Consider the following 21,625-nt stretch of genomic DNA (forward strand, 5'->3'; position numbering starts at 1 on the left):
TTGGGGGATTTTTATTGTAATTTTTTTTCAGTTCTTTGTGCAAACACACACACACCAAACCATATAATTTTGTAAAAGAGCGCTGAATCAAGATGATCTAACATTTAATTAATTTAACACTACTGTAAGAATATGTCCTGTTCAGTCAGCTGTGACCTTTTATCACAAGTTTCTAAATAAAACCAGATGAATCATTTTGTGTTGAACTGTTCCTGAAAACTGAGATGGTGGAAACTTTGTGTAAAAACTAGATGACAATTTATTTTTGGTTGATAAGAAAATTAGCAGTCCACAAGTACAGAGACAAGGAAACCACCTTAATGAAGATCCGAATCAAAATACTTTTATAATCCCAAAGGAAATTAGATGTGACAGTAGCTTCTTGTTTTTTTTTTATTTTTATATGTAAATTAGGAATCAAAGTGCTAGTTTATCATTTTGGCTGTAGAAATTCCACATTTAGATGAACTTTGCATGATTTAGAGGTCATACTATGCCTCAGCGCTGAGGAATGGCTTGCGATTTCCATCATCTGTCAAACATGCTGGAGGCGCTGTTATAGTATGGGCGTATCGATGGTGTGACTGCTGACAGAAGCAGCAGGACGACTTCTGAAGTGTGCATGACTTCTACTCAAATTCAGTCAAACGCTGCAAAACTGGTGCTTCATAAACAACCTACAAGCTTCTTAAGGGGGACAAACTGTAAGCTTATAAATGGGTTAGTCACAATTATTTAACTAAGCCGGATTTGTACTTGGTAACGGGCCTGCAGGGAGGAAATAAAGCATTTCATAACATCCACCCAGGCTTCAGGCAGTCGCCAACTGCAAATGAGGTTCATCGGAGCAGATTTTATAATTATCTTCGTTTATCTGATTGTCTTTGAGCCCATGGAAACTGATGGGCTGTTCACATTCATTTGTCTACTCACACATTTTACGAGTGCATGATCAAAATGACTTCCGCGTTTTTCTTTTTTTTTGTACAACAATGGTTCAAAATTAGAGAGAAAACCATGATTTCACACACCAGTTGCACAAAATTCTGACGGCATTGCAAAATCAACAAGTCTTCTGATCTTAACACGTTAATGGCCAGTGTGAGGTACGGTTTGAAGCCAGCATGTATCCTGTAGCGTCTGCAGCATTTGAGTTGAAGGAAACTGAACATTTATGGCTCTTATAGATGTTTCACCTCCAAACTGAAAGGCTTTTTCGGTTCTAAAGGCTAATGAGGAGTCTCGGGTATTCAGTATGTCTTCAGTGTGGTTTTTACCGTGGAGGCGGTCTTTAACTCACCCTGTAATCACGTGTCACTGCTACATGAGTCAAGATGTAAATTCTTTGAACTGCCTTCGATTGAAGCGGTTAAAACTACCGTGATGTGGATGATTGAGGACCTGCACAACTAGAAGTATGTTTTCAGCGCTTGACAAAAACACTGCAACAACCAGCACAGGCTTTTATCTCCTGACATATTTTCTATGCTCTCTGCTCCATAAAAGCATTCATTTGAATGACAGAAAAGTAAACTTGTTTGATTTAGCAGTGTTTAAACAAGCTCAACAGCAGCCAGAAAAGCAACATTTGAAACCCTATTTCCCTGGTTTGATGCAACCATATAAAAAACTTATCTGGACAAAGGACTGAAGGTCATTTATCACCGAGAATGCTGCAAAAAAGCAACATAAAATTCAGAAATTTCTTCATCCAAACTTGCTGGGTAATTTATATACACCGAACGTGTTGTGTTTTTTGTGAAAAATCCATCCTCAAAAAACACACTGTGAGCAAAATGAAGTAGATGTCAAACTGAGAGGAGCTGAGATTCAAACTGAGATTCTGGGTTCATCAGATTGTCACGAGAAGGAAGCAGCAGGGAGAACTTGATGGTTTGATCCAGGAGTTTCGTGCATATTTCAGGATGTCAGTGGGGCAGTTCGAGCTCTTGTTGGCAGAGTTGGGATTGGTGGAGGTAGAGGAATCTTTTCAGAGAGCCGACTGACCCGGAGCAGCGTCCAGCTGTGCATCTGACGTAAAATAGTATTACGTTACTATTAAGTATATCATTGCGTATTCGGTACTGTGCTATGAGCATGCTTTTTGCCAAAAGCAGTGATCTGATTGATTCAATTGGAAAGATTGAGCTTGGTTCGAAAAAATAAATGTTCCAAACAAATTCCTCCAGAGAAATTACACGGCCTGTCTCCTTAACTGTTTATTTTAAAATCCATTAAGGTGGTGTAACAGGCAAAAATTACATAAACACTGTTCCTCTCCAAATAAATTGTGGATATTCTAAAAAAAATATATATATATAGCTTTTACAGTTAAACTGACACAATCCTTGTTAGTGGAAAATTATAAGACGACTACACATTTTACAAAAACTGACCAGAGCATGGCTGAACATGTGGGCGTGGCTTCTCCCTGATAACCCTTACTTTAAAGCCCTTTTAATTACATACATAATGTGTGTCTGCTTCACTGTGTGGACCTTGTGTGGAGCATCACCGCCTTTCCAGCCAGACCGGCCTCCACCCCTCCTTTGGGAACCACATACTTGGTGCCATCACTGGCTCTCTGAGGGTCCATCATCCTCAGCTGCTCATTGCTCTGAGCTACAGTGTCCAAACTCCACAGCTGGTAGCGCAAGCTTTTACCTTGCTTAGCGAGGATGTAAACATCTCTGAGTGCCGTGCTGCCGGCAGGACAAGATGAGCTGCTGTCGGCGGCGAGGTAGAGCCACGGCAGAGAGGGATCAGGCTGAGCGTGCTCTTTACTCACACTCCCCTGGTCCACACCGAGGAGAACGCCTGGAATGAATAAACTCTGTTACTGTGTGGTCTGATTAGTCAAACTAGGCTCACTTTAAGGGAAATCCTACATAATAAACCCTGCCTTAGGTTAGGTTAGCTATTCATTCTTACCTGAAGCAACTGCCCAGTGTGCTCTGTGGCCACTACGCTGGCACGGCTCATGGTTGTAATCCTCGTCATAGCTGTAAAAACTGTCAAGGAGTTTTGCTTTTCTCTTTAATCACAAATCCAAATCTACTGCTTTTCCTTCACAGCAACCCTTTCCCCATGGTTTGGTCCAGGATACGGGATGAGAACAGGCTGTCTCCCCCACAGGTGTGAGATGATGGCTGCAGCATTATTACCACTCAGACCCCCTGAAAGGAGCTTGGCCTTGCAGCCACACACCTCTTCTGCCAGCAGGGCCATATTGTCAGCTGACAAAATAAAAAGCTTAATGAGAACATAAAGAAATCAAAATTCACCAGCTTGAAACTGAATGTTTACTTGCTTGTGAAACATTAAATTAAATATCGGCTGCAAAATGTGTCATAAAGTTCCAAATGTTTAATCACAGCCTCCACCTGTTTCTTTTGTGCTATTTTTTTGCTCCCAAATACAAACAGACCTGAAGAGTTCACACATTTATTTTATACCCGAGAACATTTCGCCCTGAGCCGTGTATCCCCTGCTCAGAGCTGTCTGAACCACCGTCTCCATGTCGACACTCAGCCGCGGCTGCCGTAGGTGAGCAGCCATCCACAAAGCCACCAGACCACACCTACAAGGTTACCAGAAATAACACACTGAACAAATATGTCACCCACCCACGTAAAAGAATTCAGGTAAACCAAATAACTAAAAACAATAAAATACCACAGAAGTTTAAAATTGTTGTGGAAACTGGCGTGCTATGCAACATACTTCTTAGCCAAAAATAGATTGAGTTGTTGAGTGACAGGTATTACAGTGACACTTCACTTCAGTGACTTACTGTGGACCATCTTGAATGAGTGATGGCACGTAGGTGTTCGCCAGAATCCACTGCAGGTCCTTCCTGAAACTGAAGAACAAACAAATGGCACTGCATAACATGAAGGAATGGAGTTTGTTAACTGTTTATCTGATGCTTACACAAATGCAGAAATTTGTACAAAAGAAAACGTTTTTTTCTCAGCCATGAATCAATTCTAAGCATCAGTTCCATATGTTGTGTCACATTATCTGCATCAGAACTGTAGCAGCTTACAGCATGTGAGTGTTTCCTATCCCCAACTGTTTCTAATCCCTGCTTTCTGATTTTTTTATAGTCACGTGTTAATCAACTGGCTGATAACTGTATTGGCTGCTAAGGATACTTTCAGGATACTTTGAGGAGTCAAATGCCAGCATTATAAAAAGCTTCTTTCACAGGACTATCATATACAGTACTGTGCAAATGTCTTGAGCCACCCTTCATTTCATCCTGTTTTGCTATAAAATTTGAAATAAGTTGTCTTTGGATGATGGCTGCTTTTCATTTAATTCAATGGAATTCAGTTTTATTTATACAACACCAAATCACAACAACCGTCGCCTCAAGGTGCTTTATATTGTAAGGTAGACCCTACAATAATACATACAGAGTAAAACCCAACAATCATACGACCCCCTATGAGCAGGCACTTTGGCAACAGTGGGAAGGAAAAACTTTTCAACAGGAAGAAGCCTCGAGCAGAACCAGGCTCAGGAAAGAGCCGCCATCTGCCGTGACCGGTTGGGGTGAGGGGGGAGGGGAGGAAGACGGGACAAAAGACATGCCGTGGAAGAGAAGAGATAATTAATAAGTAATGATTCAACGCAGAGAGGTCTATTAACACATAGTGAGTGAGAAAGGTGACTAAAGAAGCACTGAGTGCATCATGGGAATCCCCCAGCAGCCTACACCTATTGGAGCACATAGTTAGATGCTTTTCCAGATGGTACTGATGGTGGATCAAAATGTGATGGTATTTTTCTGCATTTATAATTCCATCTCGTGCAATTCGGCATACCTCAGCCTTTTCTCCCTGTTTTCCTTCCTTAAGAACAGCTTCTTGAAAGCCACCCTTTCAGTGAGACCATTTCTGATGAGGCTTCAGTGAACAGTAGATGGATAAACTGAAAGGTCAGATCCATCTGATTCTGGTTCCAGTCTTTACTGGATTTTTTCTTATTTTACAAGGACATTGCTTTCAGATATTTTTCATCTGCTAAAGCTTTTTAGGCCTTTCACTTCTTTTGTCTTCTATTTTGCAATTTTCTCAAATATTTAAGAACACACTACACACCAAGCAAAAATACTATTTTATGTCTGCCTAATTGTATTATCTGACACTTTTTCATAGATTCAACTAAAGAAATGGGAACAATTTATGTTTTTATATAACAGGCTGCTAGTAACAAAGTGCCCAAAGATACAATTTAAAATAAGTACTTTTCCAAGTTGTCTGTAATGTGACTCACACTGACAACGGTTTGAGTTAGGTTCCCTTTTTTATGCTATGATTCATAGGTCAATATTAAGTTGCACAAAAAAGATTATTCCTCTGAATAAACGTCAAATGGAAGGACTGGACTGAGAATGAGTGGAAAAAGCAGCCAATGTCCAAAGAAAAACTTTTCAAAGACCTTCAGAAAGTCTGAAGAACTATTGTTTAAGACCAATTTTTTTAAAAAAATGACAAGAAGGTCTCACTCTTGGCTCAGGACTTTTGCCCCAATCTTGACATTCAGTTTTATTGACTCCATGTCAAAGATATATTCAGGCAACTCTCTGTTCTTGGGGTTAAGCTACAATACAATAATATCACAATAGGATAATGCAACTTTGTAGCAAATTTGTAGTAGTACTCAATACAAAACAACATAACCATCAGAGAAACACACTCTTTGTATACAGTCCATTGTGATGTCTGTGCGTGTACTATTTTTAAACTTTTTAATTAAATAACAAATCTCTCACTTTACTGCTGTCTTTCATCCTTCCTGTGAGATTCATTTTCATCACTGCAAGCTAGGTAAGGTCTCTCTTTACTTTACTTTAATTCATAATTACAGCCATTTAGGTATATTACAGTTATTTGTTATATTTTGTAACTTTGTAGCATTATTTCATTTAGTTTAGCTAGTTACTGTTCTTAACGTCTTGGAGCAGCTGTGATCACATAATTACCTGTGTGATTAATAAAGTATCCTGATTCTGATTGTGGGACACTTATCGACTCATAAGTTCATCCGTTCAGACATCTGACCAGGATGCCTCCAGGACAATACAGGAGAGGTATTTTGGGCCGGCCAAGGACACACTGAAGAAATTATATCTCTGAGATTTTCCCGAGCAAACCCACTGTCCCCTCAGGAGAGATGGAGGAAGATGAGAAGGAGGTCTGCTGCCCCCACCACCCACATAAGTGGCAGAAAATAGATGCATATATTGCTCTGTCAATACTTTATCTCACTGCTCACTGGTTCTGGATTATATAACTGTACATTCGGAGATGTGTCCTGGTCCGTGGGTTTTGTTATGTTTTAGGTTTTCTGGACTTTAGATTTCTTTTCACTGTTATTTCTTAAGATTTTTATTTTTAAGCTTTTTACTTTAATTCTGGTTTATATTGGTTATTAATAGGTAACTCTTTGTTTAGCCTAGCCTCCCCACGTGTCTTCTTGTATCTTGTAGTTAAGTTGTTGTCTCTGTGTTAGGTGTCCCTCTGTTACATTACTCACTTGGTGAATCCTTGCCTCTTATGTTTGGTTTTTAGTTCCTGTGTCTTTGATTAGTTTAACCGCGTGGTTGTGTTGTTTGTCCCTAAAAACATCATCAAAGATCAGTTATCACAGTCATGGCTGATTATGCTGCACATGGATTTTTAATCAATAACCTGTATGGCTGTATTGGCAGATGAAACATTTGAACTGCACAATGGATCTGCTTGATCAACTTCAGCATGACTGTGTGTGACAAATGTCTGCCAAGCATGTGAGCACTTAAAAATGTGCAGATTTATGTGCAGATTTAGCAAAAACATCCATGATAAAACCTGACCTGGTCTCCCTCTGACTGATCAGCAAGCAAGCCTCTGTGTGATCTCCCTCTACAGCACTTCTACTGCTGGCTATAGTCTGATACAGCTTCTTCTTTGGTGCTGACGTTTGAGGTGGTGTACACGGAGCAGGTGGAGGAGGTGGAGGTGGAGGCGGTGGAGGTGGCAGGGAGCATTCCATTGACATCTTCTCCTATCCTGAGGAATTCTGGACTAAGAAAGTAGAAATTAGTTAAAAAACGGGGGCAAGCTACAGCAAGCCAGTATAAACTGTAATTAAAGAACCTGCAACTACCTGCCCAACTTCGACTTCTTCTTATAATAAGCTAATAACTAAACCTGTCAACATACAGGACCAAAAGACGAACGTTATTCGATGTTGGAGACTATTTTAGTGCAAACTGGTGTGCAGAAATGATATACAAGTACTTCGTTTATGGTCTTTTGCACACTTACCCCACACCCACTTATCTAACTAGCAAAGCCAGCTAACAACAGTCCCCATATTTGGCAGTACTACTCTCGCGCTGCGTCTTCTTCTTCTTCTTTGTGTAGTCACACCTCAGGAACATAGAAACATACCGCCCTCCAGTGCATCTAAATCATCTCAATACCGACTGCAAAATGAATACATATGACTCTAACTGCTAGTTAAATATGAAGCTAAAGATAAATTATAAGAATTCAAAAAAAGCGCTAAGTTAACCCGGACTAAAATATGTGCCACACCATAATCTGAACTCTGAGAAGAATTGTATCAGAATGTCTGCCCCTATGTTGTATTTTTATCCAAAACTGTGACACAAAATATTATGTTGCCACAATGATTGGAAACAGCTACAACAGGAAAAACAATAATAATACAATGGGACACGGACGTTAAACATCGGAAGTTACGCTTGCACTGTTATCGCGAGAACAGAAAACGGGATTTGTGAAGACCGGGTTTTCATTCATCAGGTAGGAACGTCGAGCTAAAGACTTGAATCGTTTATTTTCTTACAAAGAAACACTTCTTCTTCGCTTTCATGTACTTAAATAATGCATTTGAGCTTTTTGTGACGATCTTAAGTATTTGGGTGATTAGTATATACATGTAAAACACCAAACAAGGTGTTAATTTGTAGTAGATAGCTTGCAGGCTAACCCTCCCCGTTACGTTTGGTGAGTGTTTGCTAACGATCGCTAGCTAGTTAGCTACTTAGCATCTAATCTAAACTGTGAATCTGACTGTCTCTAAAAGTACAAACGTTCATCAAACGCTCATCAGCAGATTAAAGGATGGCCACCCCGGATGTCCGGCTAAATCATACTATCTACATCAACAACCTGAATGAGAAGATCAAGAAAGATGGTGAGGTTTGCACGTTGAAATCTCTTTCCGTTTAAATACGCACAACCAGACTAATCCTTTTATGTTTTGTGTTATTTTTTTTTACTGCAGAGCTGAAAAAGTCGCTGTACGCCATCTTCTCACAGTTCGGACAGATTTTGGATATCCTGGTGGCACGAAACATAAAGATGAAGGGTCAGGCCTTTGTTATCTTCAAAGAGATTAACAGCGCCTCCAATGCGCTGAGATCCATGCAGGGCTTCCCCTTCTATGATAAACCGATGGTAGGGTAACTAAACACTGAATATCACACAACTGCTGCTTAGCATAGTTTATGTGTGTCACATGTGATCTTTCTGTTTGGTCCTGCAGCGCATACAGTATTCAAAGACTGACTCTGACATCATAGCTAAAATGAAGGGGACTTACGTGGAGCGTGACCGCAAAAAAGAGAAGAAGAAGATCAAAGGACCCGATGGCACTGGACCAAAGAAGGGTGTAGCTGGTGCAGCCATGGTCGCTGGCGTGCCTGCCGCTATGCCTGTAAGTGGAGCCAGAGCTGTTTTATTGGTTATTTTGGCAACTATCATGTATTCACAAGGAGCTCTGAGCCAAAGTGTGGGCAGAGACGCGAAGTATACAAACCCTGAGATTTTTAACTTTAATATGTTGGAAAATTCTTGTTTATTTTGTTCTATAGAGTAGATGTTTTATAGTAGATTCCTACTGTTTCCTGGATCACAGAATACCCTAAAGAAAGGCCAGAGTTTGTCAGGTGTGTTTCTGAGACATTAATGAGCAACTTGGGGGCTCCACAGTGGACTGTGCTGGGTCCATTGCTTTCTACATTGCATACAGCAGACTTCGATATATACAGAAAATCATTCTCTACAAATGGCAGATGAGCTGTGTCAAACATATGAATTTCCGTTTGTTACCAATAAAGTTGTTCTTATGGCTAAAACATGTTTTCAGCTGAAGTTGCAGAACAAAAAACATGATCCTGAATTTGGATGAACCTTTTAGGAACAATATTAATAAATAAGGAAACAAAAGCAAAGGGAGAAAGTTTCTCCTGCATCTAGAACAGTTTGTGTGATTGAAAGCTGACCCTATTTTCATTGACAAATGTAAATAGTAGCACACACAATGAAAGATGACCTCAGAAGAGGAAAATGGACATCGGGTTTTCTATTAACAAGCTCTTCACTTTTTAGGGAATGCCTCCAATGAGCCAGGCTCCCCGTATGATGCACATGCCTGGCCAGCCACCTTACATGCCCCCTCCAGGCATGATGCCACCTCCAGGGATGGCGCCTGGCCAGATGCCCCCTGGTGCCATTCCTCCTGGTCAGATGATGCCTGGGCAGATGCCTGGACAAATGCCCCAGCAGGTAGTGTTTTGTCACAGAGCATGTTGTGTCTTCATTTAATTTAATAAATTGATATTTTTCTGGTTGATTGATTCTGATATCCAATGTGTACTCGTAGGTTGCAGAAAATCCCCCCAATCACATCCTCTTCCTCACCAACTTGCCGGAGGAGACCAACGAGCTCATGCTGTCCATGCTCTTCAACCAGTCAGTAGCAACCCATTCTCTAGATCTTGTTTTGCATGCTTGTGTCTGTTATAGGCTGAGCCTAACTGTTGGTGTGTGCGTTTTAGGTTCCCAGGTTTCAAGGAGGTGCGTCTGGTCCCCGGACGCCACGACATCGCATTTGTGGAGTTTGAGAACGAGGTGCAGGCCGGAGCTGCACGAGATGCACTACAAGGCTTCAAGATCACACAGACGAATGCAATGAAGATTTCATTCGCTAAGAAATAAGCACTCAGGAAGGGTGGTCTTTGTTTCCCAACGTATAAACAGGTCTTTGTTTTTTAAACTTGCAGTAAATCTGACTGTGATTTATTCTTAGAAATTGACTTTCAGGGTTGCACGTAAGTATGTGTCAAGCTGCTGTTTTTTTATCGTGCCACATTGACAGAACTCTTTAAAAATAAAGGACAAACATATGTGAGTTTTGTATCCTTTTGATAGAAAACTTACTTATGTAGAAGGGTTTTTTTGTTTGTTTGTTTTGTTTTTTTAGCTTTACATCAAAATCCACAAGCAGCTTGATATGTCTTCTACATTTGTCATAAAGCATTGCACCCAGAGTCTGGTTTACCAGACATTGTACCTGGAGCTTTTCTTTTTTTTTTTTTTTTATAAATAAAACTGTGTTCTGAGAATGTGCTGCTCTTCATTTAAGCTGCAGTTTGAGCTTTCTGCCAATAGGTGACACTTTCTCTCCTCCTGTGTTAAACATTTTCTCTCAAGTCCATGTAGTCAAAAGGATCTCATGTTTAAACAACTTCAGCTGTACAACATGTAGAAGGAGAAACCAGCATTGAGAAAACCCTGGGTTTTTTTTGTTTTTAGAATACTAATGCTATGTGCTGCAGTCTGAAGTTAGACTGCATCTGCAGAAAATTTAGTTCTTTGGAGTCTTCTGATTATTACAAAGCATGGAAACTTTATGGGACTCCATATAATTCACCGTAGCCATCCTGCTTGTAAAATAAATGCACTGGAATCTCATTTAGTTTGTGCTTTGAAGTAGAACCTAGATCTCTGAAGCCATTTTCTTTCCCTGTATTTGGCATTATTCATTGGTATATTATTTAACGGATGGCTGGTGTTGCATTGTTGCAGCATTTCGTCATCTGCTCCCCCAACAAATGCTCGCACGCTATTACGCCTCCAAAACTGCAGTGTTCGTGTTGAGACTGGTGTTGTTGAAATGAGATAATGAAGCTGCTAATTGAAGATGTGTGAATGTGCTTCTCAAACCGCAGTATAATTGTTTTTGTGTTCTAGCCAGTAGTAAATACCTGTCACAGATGTGAGGGTTGCTTTTGTAGAAAAAGGGTTCTGCTGCATTTCAGAACAAAGATATTATTTTTAGAGGATCATTGTATGATGAAGCAAAACATGAAAACAGACATTTGATTCTCTGGACACTTGCGTGAATATTTTGTTTTCTACTTTACTAATTTTTTTTTCGGATGAAAATTGTGCATTAAGTCACAGCATAACATTAAAACAGGAAGGCTTGTTGCTGAAAATGGGCCTCCATACAGCTGTGTAGATATTTTACGGAGATTTGATTTATCATTGAACCTAGTTTATGCAATTTCTAGTATTTCAAAAAACAAAGGGTAGGTGGACCTGAAGTTTTAGGTTGTTCAGTAGTGATAACTGGATAAACTCTATACTGGGTACTGTTAGGTACACCTTGCTAGTATCTATCCATTCATGCTATGCATTCAACAAGGTGCTGGGAACATTACTGACAGATTTTTCCATGTAGCATCACACATTTGCGACTCTCCTGGTTCATCACATCCCAAAGGCCCTCTATTGGATTGAAATCTGGTGACTGTGGAGACCATTTGAGAGCAGTGAAGTCACTCATGTTCAAGTTCATTTTCAAGTTTGAGATGATTTGAGTTTTTGTGACATGGTGTGTTATCCTGCTGGAAGAAGATGTGTACACTGGTCGTAGAGGGGTGGACATGGTCAGCAACAATACTCAAGCAGGGTGTGGTGTTTAAACAATGCTCAGTTGGTACTATGGGGCCCAAAGCATGATAAGAAAATATCCCCCACACCGTTACACCATCACAATCAAACTCATCATACAAGGCAGGAAAGATGCATGGTTCATATTATATTTACTCCAAATTCATCTGACTACTCTCTGAATACCAAAAAGTTGATGTGGGTGAAATCCAATGAAATGTTTGTGAGGCAACATCCCAGAAGATCAGCAGTTCCTGTAATATTCAAACCAGCCTATCTACCGGCCACAGTGACACACCCAGAGTCACTTAATTCACCTTTCTTCCTCCTTCAGATTTTCTGTTTGAACTTCAGCAGGTTGTTCTGACCATGTCTACATGCCTGAATGCAGTGGCTTACTGCCATGTGATTGGATGATTGAATATGTGCATTATTGTATTTAATGAAGGGACGGATGAGTGTATATTTTCATTTAAGTTTAAAATGCTGTCATGTAAGTGCAAAAAAGGTTTTGCACCTGCACTCTGTAATGTTCTGTAAGTAACATAAAATTAGGTGGGTAAACAAAAGTAGGTCAGAATCATGGACAATATGAATTATTGTCTCAGTAAATTCTTATTGTCTATTTTCCTCTCAGCCTTCACATGATATGTTTGCAGACATGCTAATAAGGAGCACGTCCTCCTCTCACAGACTAGATTCAGACAGAGTGACGTGTGAATTAGGCCTGAAAGGCTTAATTTAGACTCTCACTATCAGCTGTGCCCGGTGTACACAGGGCCTCCCTGTTATGGGCTTAAACTGTGCCCTGAGTAATTGTCTTCAGGTCAGCTCAACGGTGCACACAGAAATCCACATTCTTCTGCAGTTTCCCAAGCCTTTCCACACTCCCTTATTTTGCCTTGAGAAAGCACTGACCTCAGCCACCAGGGCGCCGTGTGTGTGTGTGTGTGTGGGGGGGGGCATGATTTTGGCAACATGCCTAGTGCCTTCCCATTCACCAACACAGTAATCTTTCAGAGACTGAAAGGCAGCTTATACTTATCCAGCAGCTTATGCGTGGAAGCTGTTCCTGTCAGTACCACTTAAAAAAATAAATAAATTTTATAAATCATCTCTTAAATACTTTTAGTTTGCAAAGTATGGAAGAAATATAGTATCATCTGAATTCAACTATTTTTAGACATTGAATTTATAACACTGAATTTTTATCCTCCAAATTTCCCAAAAACTCACCTGCAAAAAATTCAACTGCAAATATTCACCTGCAAAAAAAAATCATACTGTGTAGCTAAACTTCCTAAACCTTCAGATATGTAGGCTACCTTCAGTTAAAGAGAAGCAAGTTTAGAGGATAAAATTTCGGTTTCACTTTAAAAGTTTTACCTCTATTTCACAGTTTGTAGTGTAAACAGAAAACATGGGAAGTAAAGAAAGGACGATCAGATGCATCATAAGCTGAACTGATGATATTGAATTTGCATAATCCTGCATAGTGGAGGAAAGAAAATTTGATTTCTGAGGGGAAAAATGAAAGTTCTTGTGTTTTTTGAGTTCTTTAATTTAATGTGGTTTGGTTTCAGTTAAGTAAATAACAGAAATTCAGTTAGATAGAGGTTAGTGGATATTTTAGAGCTAATGTTCTGTTTTTATGCTTATTTTCTCTGTATGGTCCATTATTTGTTTGAAGCGGATGAAACATTAAAAAAAATTATTAGACATGTGGAAATCAAATCTGATCTAAGCTCATTCTAAAGGCCCCGATGAAGCAGGTTACTTATCTATATATATATGCATTATTTATTAGTGTTACATTTTGATTAAATAACTCCTAAATGTGTTTTTTATCCTAATTTGAAATGAGCCAATGTTTTCACGGCAGTTTAAATAGTGTTAAAATAAATAAATAAATCTGCCTTTTCAAATCCTGCGCAATAAAACGCGTATTGACCATTAGATGGAGCTAAATGCACAACTAACTGCATATCCGTTATGTAGGCACCAAGAAAGCAAGTGAAAGGATTACTTTTTTTGTGACTCTTCTTCTTCAGGTGAGCCACACACTGCAACCTCTGCGCAGACCCAGTGATGCACGTGTGTTTCCGGATGCTTGGTTAGAATTCAGCTCGTGCTTCGAGGTCACTGCTTCCCCCATGCAAATCAAGCCTCTGCTCCTCAAGAGCCCTCTGTTCCGCTCCGGGGTCAACGCGGACCGCCAAGCCGCGGAAACACCAGCGGTTGTCAGGGAAGCTCTTGAGCAACAAGCCCGTGATAGACTTTAAGATTGAGAAGGGGGAGGAGGGAGAATCTCATTAGATTTTCTCTGATAAAGAAGGTGCATTGTGTGGAGGTCTTGGGTCCAACAAGACGAGAACTAGAGGACTGGAGGAAATGTGGAAAATATGTGTGCCATGTGACCGGTGCCAATATTCAAAAGATGCCTACACACCCTACAGTTCTCTTTTATATTTATGCGTTCAGCCGGTTAGTATTTGCAACCCGGCGGCTCCATTAAGCACCAGCGTGTGTGAACACTTTTCAGAGCCGCAGCTGTCGAAACAAGTTCAATCATAAAAGTGGTTCGATTATAACGTGCCATAAGAAATCAGTCTGCAGGTGGGTGAGAATCGCGTAAGCACTTTTGCCCTGTGCGTCCTGACCAGAAGAAGCCGCTTCACACCTTTCCTGCAGGCGTGAAAGTCTGTTTGTCTTTTGTAAACAACTTTTAGTACATCATCCGCAAGAGCACGGGTGTTTTAACTAAGCTTGAAGGACAAATCGTTTCTATTCACAGGTCTGAGCAGAACTGTGAGAACAGTTCTGCCAAGCTGAGCTTTGAAGTGTTCCGTGGACTGCAGAGGTTTGAAACTGGAGGAGAGGAACCAGTGAGGCACAACAAAGGACAGAGGGGAAACAGAACACTCAGGAGAGGATAAAAGAGATGCGAAAAGCATTCAGAATACTCTCAAACGTAAATATGGTATTGAAAAAAAAGAATGTTGGTCAAAGTGTGTAGAGAGAGAAAAGGGGATGAGAGCCCCGTGCGCTCTGGGAACCATCCGGACAAGGAGTGAAAGACGGATATTCCCTGCCCCAGGACACACCCTCATGCTCTCTCTCTCCCTCTCATTGTTTCCCACAGTGACTCCGTGGCCGCCAGCCTTCGTATCGGGTTTACAAATGACCAGCCAGCCGCTCCAATGACAAGAACACAAAAGTGAAATCATTCCGCCGGGGAGAAGCAACTTTGGTCGCTGCTTTGGTCTCACACTCATCAAGAAATAGGATTCATACGATTGTCCCCTCTCCATATTATCTCTGAGAGTGGATTAAGCTTTGAGAGAGACAGGAGATGAAGAGAGAGTATCAGCTAATTGGGATGTGAGTTCAAGTCAAGTGAGCCGGCAGATTGGACCCGTAAAGCCTCTTAAGGCAGGTGGTGGTGGGAGGAATACACCAAGGGGAGTGTGTGTTTGCGAGAAGCGTGCGTTTGTGTGCATGTGTCATTCCCAGAGGAAACCTGCCTTGGTCACAGCAGCAAGGGAGGGGTTGATCAGGTGTGCGCGCGAGCGTGTGTAGGTGGGTTGATTGCAGGGAGAGATCCAAGCTGAGACAGAGTTATGGTTTCTCCGGTCTGGAAGCGATGAAGTGGCTTTGCGGGAGTTTCAGGGTTTAAGACCGGCGAGGAGGAGTAGAGCTGGGCGGACGGAGGACACTTGAAGAGAGGAGTAGGAGGAGGGGGGACACCACCGCCACCAAAGCGCACAGCACGGTCCCCAGTCCCTTGATGCAGGGATGGAGAGCTCACGGGTGCACGGGATAACTCGGAAGAATCTGAGGAGCAGAGGTGAAAAGCTCAACGGGAAGCCAGACATGAGAGCCGGGCGACACCAGGGACACTTCCACCTGCCGCGGACTGTGATTTTTTTCGTCGCGCTCACGGTGCAAACGCAGGTAAGCCACCGATTAAGTGCTATTTCGGGCTGCATGCACTTAAACGCCCCACGCTGACTCGCAACTGTGGTTCTGTCTGTTTTTTAAATGAAAGCTGAGAGAAAAATACTCAGGAATAAAGTCCACGCACAGTGTCCCTTTATGCTGCCCTCTTTCTGCTCCTGCATGGCGCTGTGCCCACCTGTTGTTTCAGCCCGCTGGTGTATTATCCCACGCAACAGAGAACGACTGTAATCCAATTGTAGAAGCATTGGATGTAAATATCAGAACAAAAATCCGCCTTTGAGACAGACGGTAAAAATCACATTTTTTTTTTTTCTTGAATGAAAAAGAGTCAGTGTGCCACTGTTTGCCAAACAAAGACATGTCATGATAACACAAATCAATCACATTAGTGACATGTAGTCGATGAATGTGATTTATTCCATCATTTTCTGCTAAATAATGATTCTTAATCCCTTTTCATTCACTTTGGTATATCCTCGATCATTAATTGCGCATAAATAACACCCAAATTTCACACCGCACCCCTGTTAAGGTATTTTCCTTATTCACGGATCAGTAAATGAGTGAAAGCATCTTCCTTTTTAGGCTCTTTGGTTGCTGCTTTGTCCATTTCATATATTAGTAACCATTCTCAGGTGTGGTCTGATTGTCTTATTTTGCAGCCGTGCATACATGCATGGCTGCATGTATGCACGCTTTCTTTTTGGCATAACAGCAAAGTTCATTAATGACTGCGTAAATACTTCTGAGAAGGTGGTTATAACATTATGAGGACAATTTGTGGCTGTATTAAAGCTCTGGATTTTATTCCAGTGTTTTTTGGGCATGAAAGCGTAAACAAGCAAAATATTGTTCCCCTTTTCCCCCATGAGCTCTCAGGCAGCTGCTGGTCTTGTCACAATGTGTCTGATGTGTGACAGCGCTCACCAGTAGCAAGACCAGGCCCAGGGGTGCTCCGAAGCGTGCATGTGTGCACACACGTGAGTGCACGTTTTTTAAACACTGAGCTCACATCCAGCATCTGTGTCCTGGGTGTGTGTGGAGCCCGGGGCCACAGCCTCATAGACTCCGGGGCGTGTGAATGTTGAACATTCAGGCAGCTCTGCGTGCCTCTCTGTACCTCTGCAACCCTTTCACAGCTGAGGAACAACACACCCTGCTCTCTCCATTCTCCGACTGCACTGCAGTGTGAAGCACACACTCAAGATCCTTTGCATCTGCTGGTGCCCATTTATAATGCAGAGGACGGGGGATGTTTCAACCTGCAGTTCATAAATGAGGCTTCTTGACACTCCAGCGGTCCTTATGTGTTGTCTATTGTGCAACGCTCACACCGCAGTACGCAAGGCATTTATGTTTCACTAAATTAGAATGCCATTTTCAAACTGAAGCTGAATTTTAAAATGAGATTGGATGAAATTTATGTGCACATCATTTCTGTTTGAATGCTGAGCAAAATGCAATTCATAAAGTGAATCAGCGACAAGAGGATTTCGACATTTAAATAAACAAACACTTAGAAATTTATCATCCGCACAATGCTTGAAGCATCCACCCAGACAGAATTTCAGTGTGATTGAAGATCCTGACCGTGTCTTAACGCAATACTGTGACAGTAAGAGACTGCAGTTATCAACAAATAGTTAAAATGCCTCTCACACAACACCATACATCTTGAAATACTCTATTTTGTCTGGACAGTAACTGGGAAATCAAAGATATCACAATCTCATAAGACAAAGGAATCAATCATAGACTGCTTGTTATGAATAGGGTTGCCAAAAATGCAAGGCTCGTTAAATAATCAGTTCATAAAATATCTGATGCAGTTTCACAGTGGCATTTAAAGTGCCACAGAAATATGCTTGAAATCAATGATGCCTTTCCGAAGAAACTTGTTGGCCTCGAGTACAAAGAAAGTCTTGCTGAAATGGCTCACAGCGAGCTCTGTGGAGTTCGTCGAATAGTAGCATTTGTTCCATGACAGTAGAAAAGTCAACAGATCATTTTCCAAGGCTTGAATGTCTTTAGGTACAGAGGATTGTGAGTTTTGCCCCTTAGAGAGCTTTAAACTGACGAAGCTCAGTTTCAGAGACGGGCTGAGCTTCGGCTCGGCTCACTCTCTCTCTGTTTCCCCTTCTCCCTCTCTCTCTCTGAGCGCTGAAATGCTGGTATGCAGGGAATGGCTTAGGCAGCGAGTGGAGGAGAGGAAGAAAGGAGGATGCAGAGTGATGAGCGCCACTGTATCTCCACAAGCCTTTTGATGTAGACAAGTTCACCCCACCTCCCTCCACCACCACCACCACCACCATTACCCTGCGACCCCTCCCATCTCACCCCTTTCAGCTCTGGGACAGGGTGCAGGCAAGGGACACAAAACCCAGTAACAATGGGGCGACTGAGACTGTGGCTCAGCGTTGGGCGGCCTGGCTCTGGCTAAGCAGACATATGAGAGCTTCCAGGTCTCGGTGATTGCTGTCCATGATTGAATGCACCACACCTCTGGGAATACACGACTTAGATCCTCGGCTGTAATGAGGTGTCACCAGCTCATTGTTTCAGATAGAAAGCCAAAACACTGTGAATTATTTATATTTATTCATCAGTGAGGGTTTAAGGACAAACTGATATAACAGTGGCCTTATTTTGGTGTTTGCTGTTGTTGGATAAAGCCAAAACCACAGAGAGCATCACATACACACACTCACATACACACGCAGACACACACGCAAATGCACACACGCACATACCTGACCCTTGTGCTCTGAGACTCTCAGGGGGTCTTGTTAAGTCTAGAGTGTGTGTGAGAGAGGCTGTGCGGTTTGTGTGTGTGTGTCCCCTCTTAACCCATCCCTAAACAGGGAGGGAACACAGACAAGAGAAAAGGAGGCAGATAAAAGTGAGGATGGGAACAATGTAGAAAATGGCTGATGGCTGCAGAAAGAGAAGTGACAGGAGCGTCAAAGCTTGTTCTCAGATAGAGAAACAAGTGAAGTGGAGGAGGAGGGGAGAAGAAGCGTGTGAGCAGGATCCCAGTGTCATTGCCCCCTGGGAAGGGGAAGTGAGAAATAAGAAGGGAGTGGTGGTGACACACAGGAAGACTAAAGAAAGAAAGACAAGAGCCAAAGAAAGGCGAGTCCAAAGATAAAAGCTAGTGCTGTTTAATCCCTCGGTAATTTAGGGAACATCCCTGTTCCCCCAAAAGTTGGCACGCTGTGAGAAATGTAAATAAAAACATGGTGCAATGACGCAGAATGATCATTTATTCTTTCATCTTCACACTGTAAGAATCTGAGAACTGAGGACATCAGTTTCTGTAGTTTTAACATAGTTAACATAGACTGTATATGAAAGATGGGTGTAGCCTCTGACTTTTAAAAATGGATTACATTTATATAGCGCTTTTCTAGGCACCCAAAGCGCTTTACAATTCCACTATTCATTTACTCACTGATGCAGGCAAACCACAGTTGTAGCCACAGCTGCCCTGGGGCAGACTGACAGAAGCGGGGCTGCCATATCGCGCCATCGGCTCCTCTGGCCAACACCAGTAGGCGGTAGGGTAAAGTGTCTTGCTCAAGGACACAACGACCAGGACAGAGAGAGCTGGGGGATCGAATCGGCAACCTTCCGGTTACAGATGAGCTTCCCTACCACCTGAACCACGGTCGTTTTAAACGATAAGCCATAAAACTGCAGTTTTTGTAATGTCTAACAGGGGGCGACTTCTGTGGGTGCAAAAAGAAGCCTGGTTGTATAGAAAACAGCCTATCAGCTCCCTTTATCTGTAACCTCAGTAAAACACTTTCCTGATGAGTTTTTAGTCTTATTTAATGCAACATGGTGTTCATTTTGTAAATTATGAACTTAATGGAGTCCAAAAGGAATGTAAAGCAAGGTCTGCTGTAGGGTGGGTGTACATTGGATTTAAAAATCGCTACTGTATGAGCATGTCCTTTGGATTCTCAGTCAGATCCACCACCTGCTTGTTGAGTTGAATTTCTAAAGGCACCAAGACAGCGATGGACAAAATGATGATGATGATGGATTGGATTTATATAGCGCTTTTCAAGGCACCCAAAGCGCTTTACAATGCCACTATTCACTCACTCTCGCATTCACACACTGGTGGAGGCAAGTTACAGTTGTAGCCACAGCTGCCCTGGGGCAGACTGACAGAAGCGAGGCTGCCATATCGGCCCCTCTGGCCAACACCAGTAGGCGGTAGGGGAAGTGTCTTGCCCAAGGACACAACGACCAGGACAGAGAGCCCAGAGATCGAACCGGTTACAGATGCACTTCCCAACCCCCTGAGCCACGGTCGCCCAATGCTCAGCTTGAACTTATAAGATGAGACTTTGGAATCCAATGAGCGATCTCACCAGCGCTTGAGATCATTTTTTTTTTTGAATTTTTATGGGGACAGAGATATTTTTCTATTTCATAATCTGCCAAATGTTTTCGTTGGGTACCAGATCTGGAATTCAGGCAGGTGACTTAATCTCACTTTTACGACAAAACCATGCTCTTGAATGCTTTCTGAATTTAGTCTGTCTTGCAGAAAAAAGAAAACCTGCTGAGAAAAAATGATATTATCTGCAGCTGTATGTGTTTCTCCTAAACCTGCATATTCCGTATTAATGGTACCTTCACTAATGTGCACTTATGCACCCCCATGTCATCACTGATGCTGGCTTTTAAAATTTGTCCTGATAAGGAACTTGATGGTCGCTCTTTTCTTCAGCTTGGAGGACAACATTTTTCACTGAGCGAAGGTGGCAACGTTTCTCCGATCTCATTTATATGTTGTTACTTTGTTCCCTCTGCTTGTTAAGGCCAATTCAAGGGCCTTAACATATGTTTCTAAGCCCATGAAGTTATTTATACTAAAAAAATTAAGCTTTACTCCTAAAACCCCGGGCCTGTCGTAATTGCTCTTTTAATACCCAGTCATGTTACTTGTTATCTAATTATGAAATGTTCCACCAGGTCTGTTTCATTCTTTTCTTTTTGTGTCGCCCCCCCTTCTAACTTTTATTCTTAGTCCCAGTTACATAATTTTACTTGTTGTCTTTGGATTATTTTCAGTCAAATATAGGTTTTTAATCATTTTTAAACTACCACGTTCTAGTATTTATATTCTACACAGCGTTCCAACTTTTTGGGAGACATTGGTTGTAAATGGAAACGTCTGTTTTTCTCTTCACTAGAGGTCAAACAAAGTTATGGGAATCAAAGTCATGTCATAATGTCTTCTTCCCCCTTTTCTCTCTCTGTTGCTTGCTTTTTGAACGCTGCTGTCTTGTACGTACTGATAAACAGATGGTGGAGAGGAGACATGCAGGCCGCTGCTGATTCCCAGAGGCACTGAGACAGTACATTAGAGGAAACACGATAGCCGTCTCTCAAAGTTTCATTGCACATTTTTGTTTATTTTGTTTATTTGATTATTGTTTATTTTAACTATATGATGGTGTTTGAGTTAGTCAACCTCTATCATGTAAATTAATATCTAAACTATTAAATAACTGTGGATGAAATGCATAAATCAAGCTCAAGTGACTGACAGGGAGAAGGACTTCTTTTTCTTATGTTATAAACTGCTGGAATCACATAATAAACTTTAACATTAAAAATCTCACTGTAAAAAAATGTCTGCTCAACTGAACTGTCAGTGGAAGTGATTGAATTCTGCAATAAGGGGAGGGCAGACATAGAAGCATCTGGTGAAGCTGGTTATTTGTGTGAGGGTAATTGATCAGTTTCAGAAATATTCTAGCTCTTAAAGTGAGTCTTTATAAATTAGAGGAATAGTTTGACATTCTGTGAAATACGCTTGCATTTGCTTTTTTGTATTATGTGGGTAAATTGATATTGCACTCTATCGTCTGCACTAAGGCTGT

At 41.6% G+C, this 21,625-nt stretch overlaps 3 protein-coding genes across 12 annotated transcripts in view; 2 read left to right on the plus strand and 1 right to left on the minus strand.

Annotated features, from left to right (window-relative positions):
* Positions 1 to 8: 8 nt before the first annotated feature.
* Positions 9 to 7,761, minus strand: actmap (actin maturation protease). 6 transcript variants are annotated; one of them, XM_087851002.1, is made up of 9 exons: positions 7,320 to 7,761; positions 7,159 to 7,202; positions 6,866 to 7,076; positions 3,794 to 3,862; positions 3,456 to 3,580; positions 3,107 to 3,236; positions 2,932 to 3,002; positions 2,499 to 2,817; positions 9 to 2,031 (listed from the first exon to the last, which is right to left on the minus strand). In XM_087851002.1, exons 3-9 carry the CDS (start codon positions 7,048 to 7,050, stop codon positions 1,929 to 1,931), a joined length of 1,002 nt encoding a protein of 333 aa, XP_087707128.1. In that variant the 5' UTR covers positions 7,051 to 7,076; positions 7,159 to 7,202; positions 7,320 to 7,761; the 3' UTR covers positions 9 to 1,928. The 6 variants fall into 6 exon arrangements, with proteins under 6 accessions (XP_087707128.1, XP_035765680.1, XP_006795428.1 ...); XM_035909787.2 differs by lacking the exon at positions 9 to 2,031 and having other exon boundaries at positions 2,139 to 2,817; positions 6,866 to 7,071; XM_006795365.3 differs by lacking the exon at positions 9 to 2,031 and having other exon boundaries at positions 2,139 to 2,817.
* On the plus strand, positions 7,727 to 10,537 carry snrpa (small nuclear ribonucleoprotein polypeptide A). Of its 5 annotated transcripts, none has more exons than XM_035909792.2 (7): positions 7,727 to 7,823; positions 8,134 to 8,217; positions 8,308 to 8,480; positions 8,569 to 8,739; positions 9,414 to 9,590; positions 9,688 to 9,776; positions 9,863 to 10,536. In XM_035909792.2, the coding sequence occupies exons 2-7, from the start codon at positions 8,145 to 8,147 to the stop codon at positions 10,020 to 10,022; spliced, it is 843 nt and encodes a 280-aa protein (XP_035765685.1). In that variant the 5' UTR covers positions 7,727 to 7,823; positions 8,134 to 8,144; the 3' UTR covers positions 10,023 to 10,536. The 5 variants fall into 5 exon arrangements, with proteins under 5 accessions (XP_035765685.1, XP_006795425.1, XP_006795427.1 ...); XM_006795362.3 differs by having other exon boundaries at positions 7,738 to 7,823; positions 8,137 to 8,217; positions 9,863 to 10,535; XM_006795364.3 differs by lacking the exon at positions 7,727 to 7,823 and adding an exon at positions 7,830 to 8,027 and having other exon boundaries at positions 9,863 to 10,537.
* Positions 10,538 to 14,935: 4,398 nt separating this feature from the next.
* LOC102785311 (uncharacterized) overlaps positions 14,936 to 21,625 on the plus strand; it is a 61,433-nt gene continuing 54,743 nt past the window's right edge. Inside the window, exon 1 of the mRNA XM_087851004.1 lies at positions 14,936 to 15,716. Within this exon, the coding sequence (XP_087707130.1) occupies positions 15,558 to 15,716 (159 nt within the window). The 5' untranslated portion in view covers positions 14,936 to 15,557. The remainder of the gene's footprint in view (positions 15,717 to 21,625) is intronic.

This window comes from Neolamprologus brichardi, chromosome 14 (assembly GCF_056152115.1).
Source record: "Neolamprologus brichardi isolate AB-2024 chromosome 14, ASM5615211v1, whole genome shotgun sequence".
Taxonomy (NCBI): Eukaryota; Metazoa; Chordata; class Actinopteri; order Cichliformes; family Cichlidae; genus Neolamprologus; species Neolamprologus brichardi.

What these genes read in the sequence shown, in the direction of transcription:
- snrpa (XM_035909792.2), top strand. Translation starts at nt 8,145, where the DNA reads ATGGCCACCCCGGATGTCCGGCTAAATCATACTATCTACATCAACAAC. An exon ending in CCTTCTATGATAAACCGATG is followed by an intron (nt 8,481 to 8,568) that starts GTAGGGTAACTA and finishes TTGGTCCTGCAG; the next exon opens with CGCATACAGTATTCAAAGAC. An exon ending in CTGGACAAATGCCCCAGCAG is followed by an intron (nt 9,591 to 9,687) that starts GTAGTGTTTTGT and finishes GTGTACTCGTAG; the next exon opens with GTTGCAGAAAATCCCCCCAA.
- actmap (XM_087851002.1), bottom strand. Translation starts at nt 7,050, where the DNA reads ATGTCAATGGAATGCTCCCTGCCACCTCCACCGCCTCCACCTCCACCT. An exon ending in AGACAGCCTGTTCTCATCCC is followed by an intron (nt 3,003 to 3,106) that starts GTATCCTGGACC and finishes CAGTTTTTACAG; the next exon opens with CTATGACGAGGATTACAACC. An exon ending in GCGGTGATGCTCCACACAAG is followed by an intron (nt 2,032 to 2,498) that starts GTCCACACAGTG and finishes ATTTTACGTCAG; the next exon opens with ATGCACAGCTGGACGCTGCT.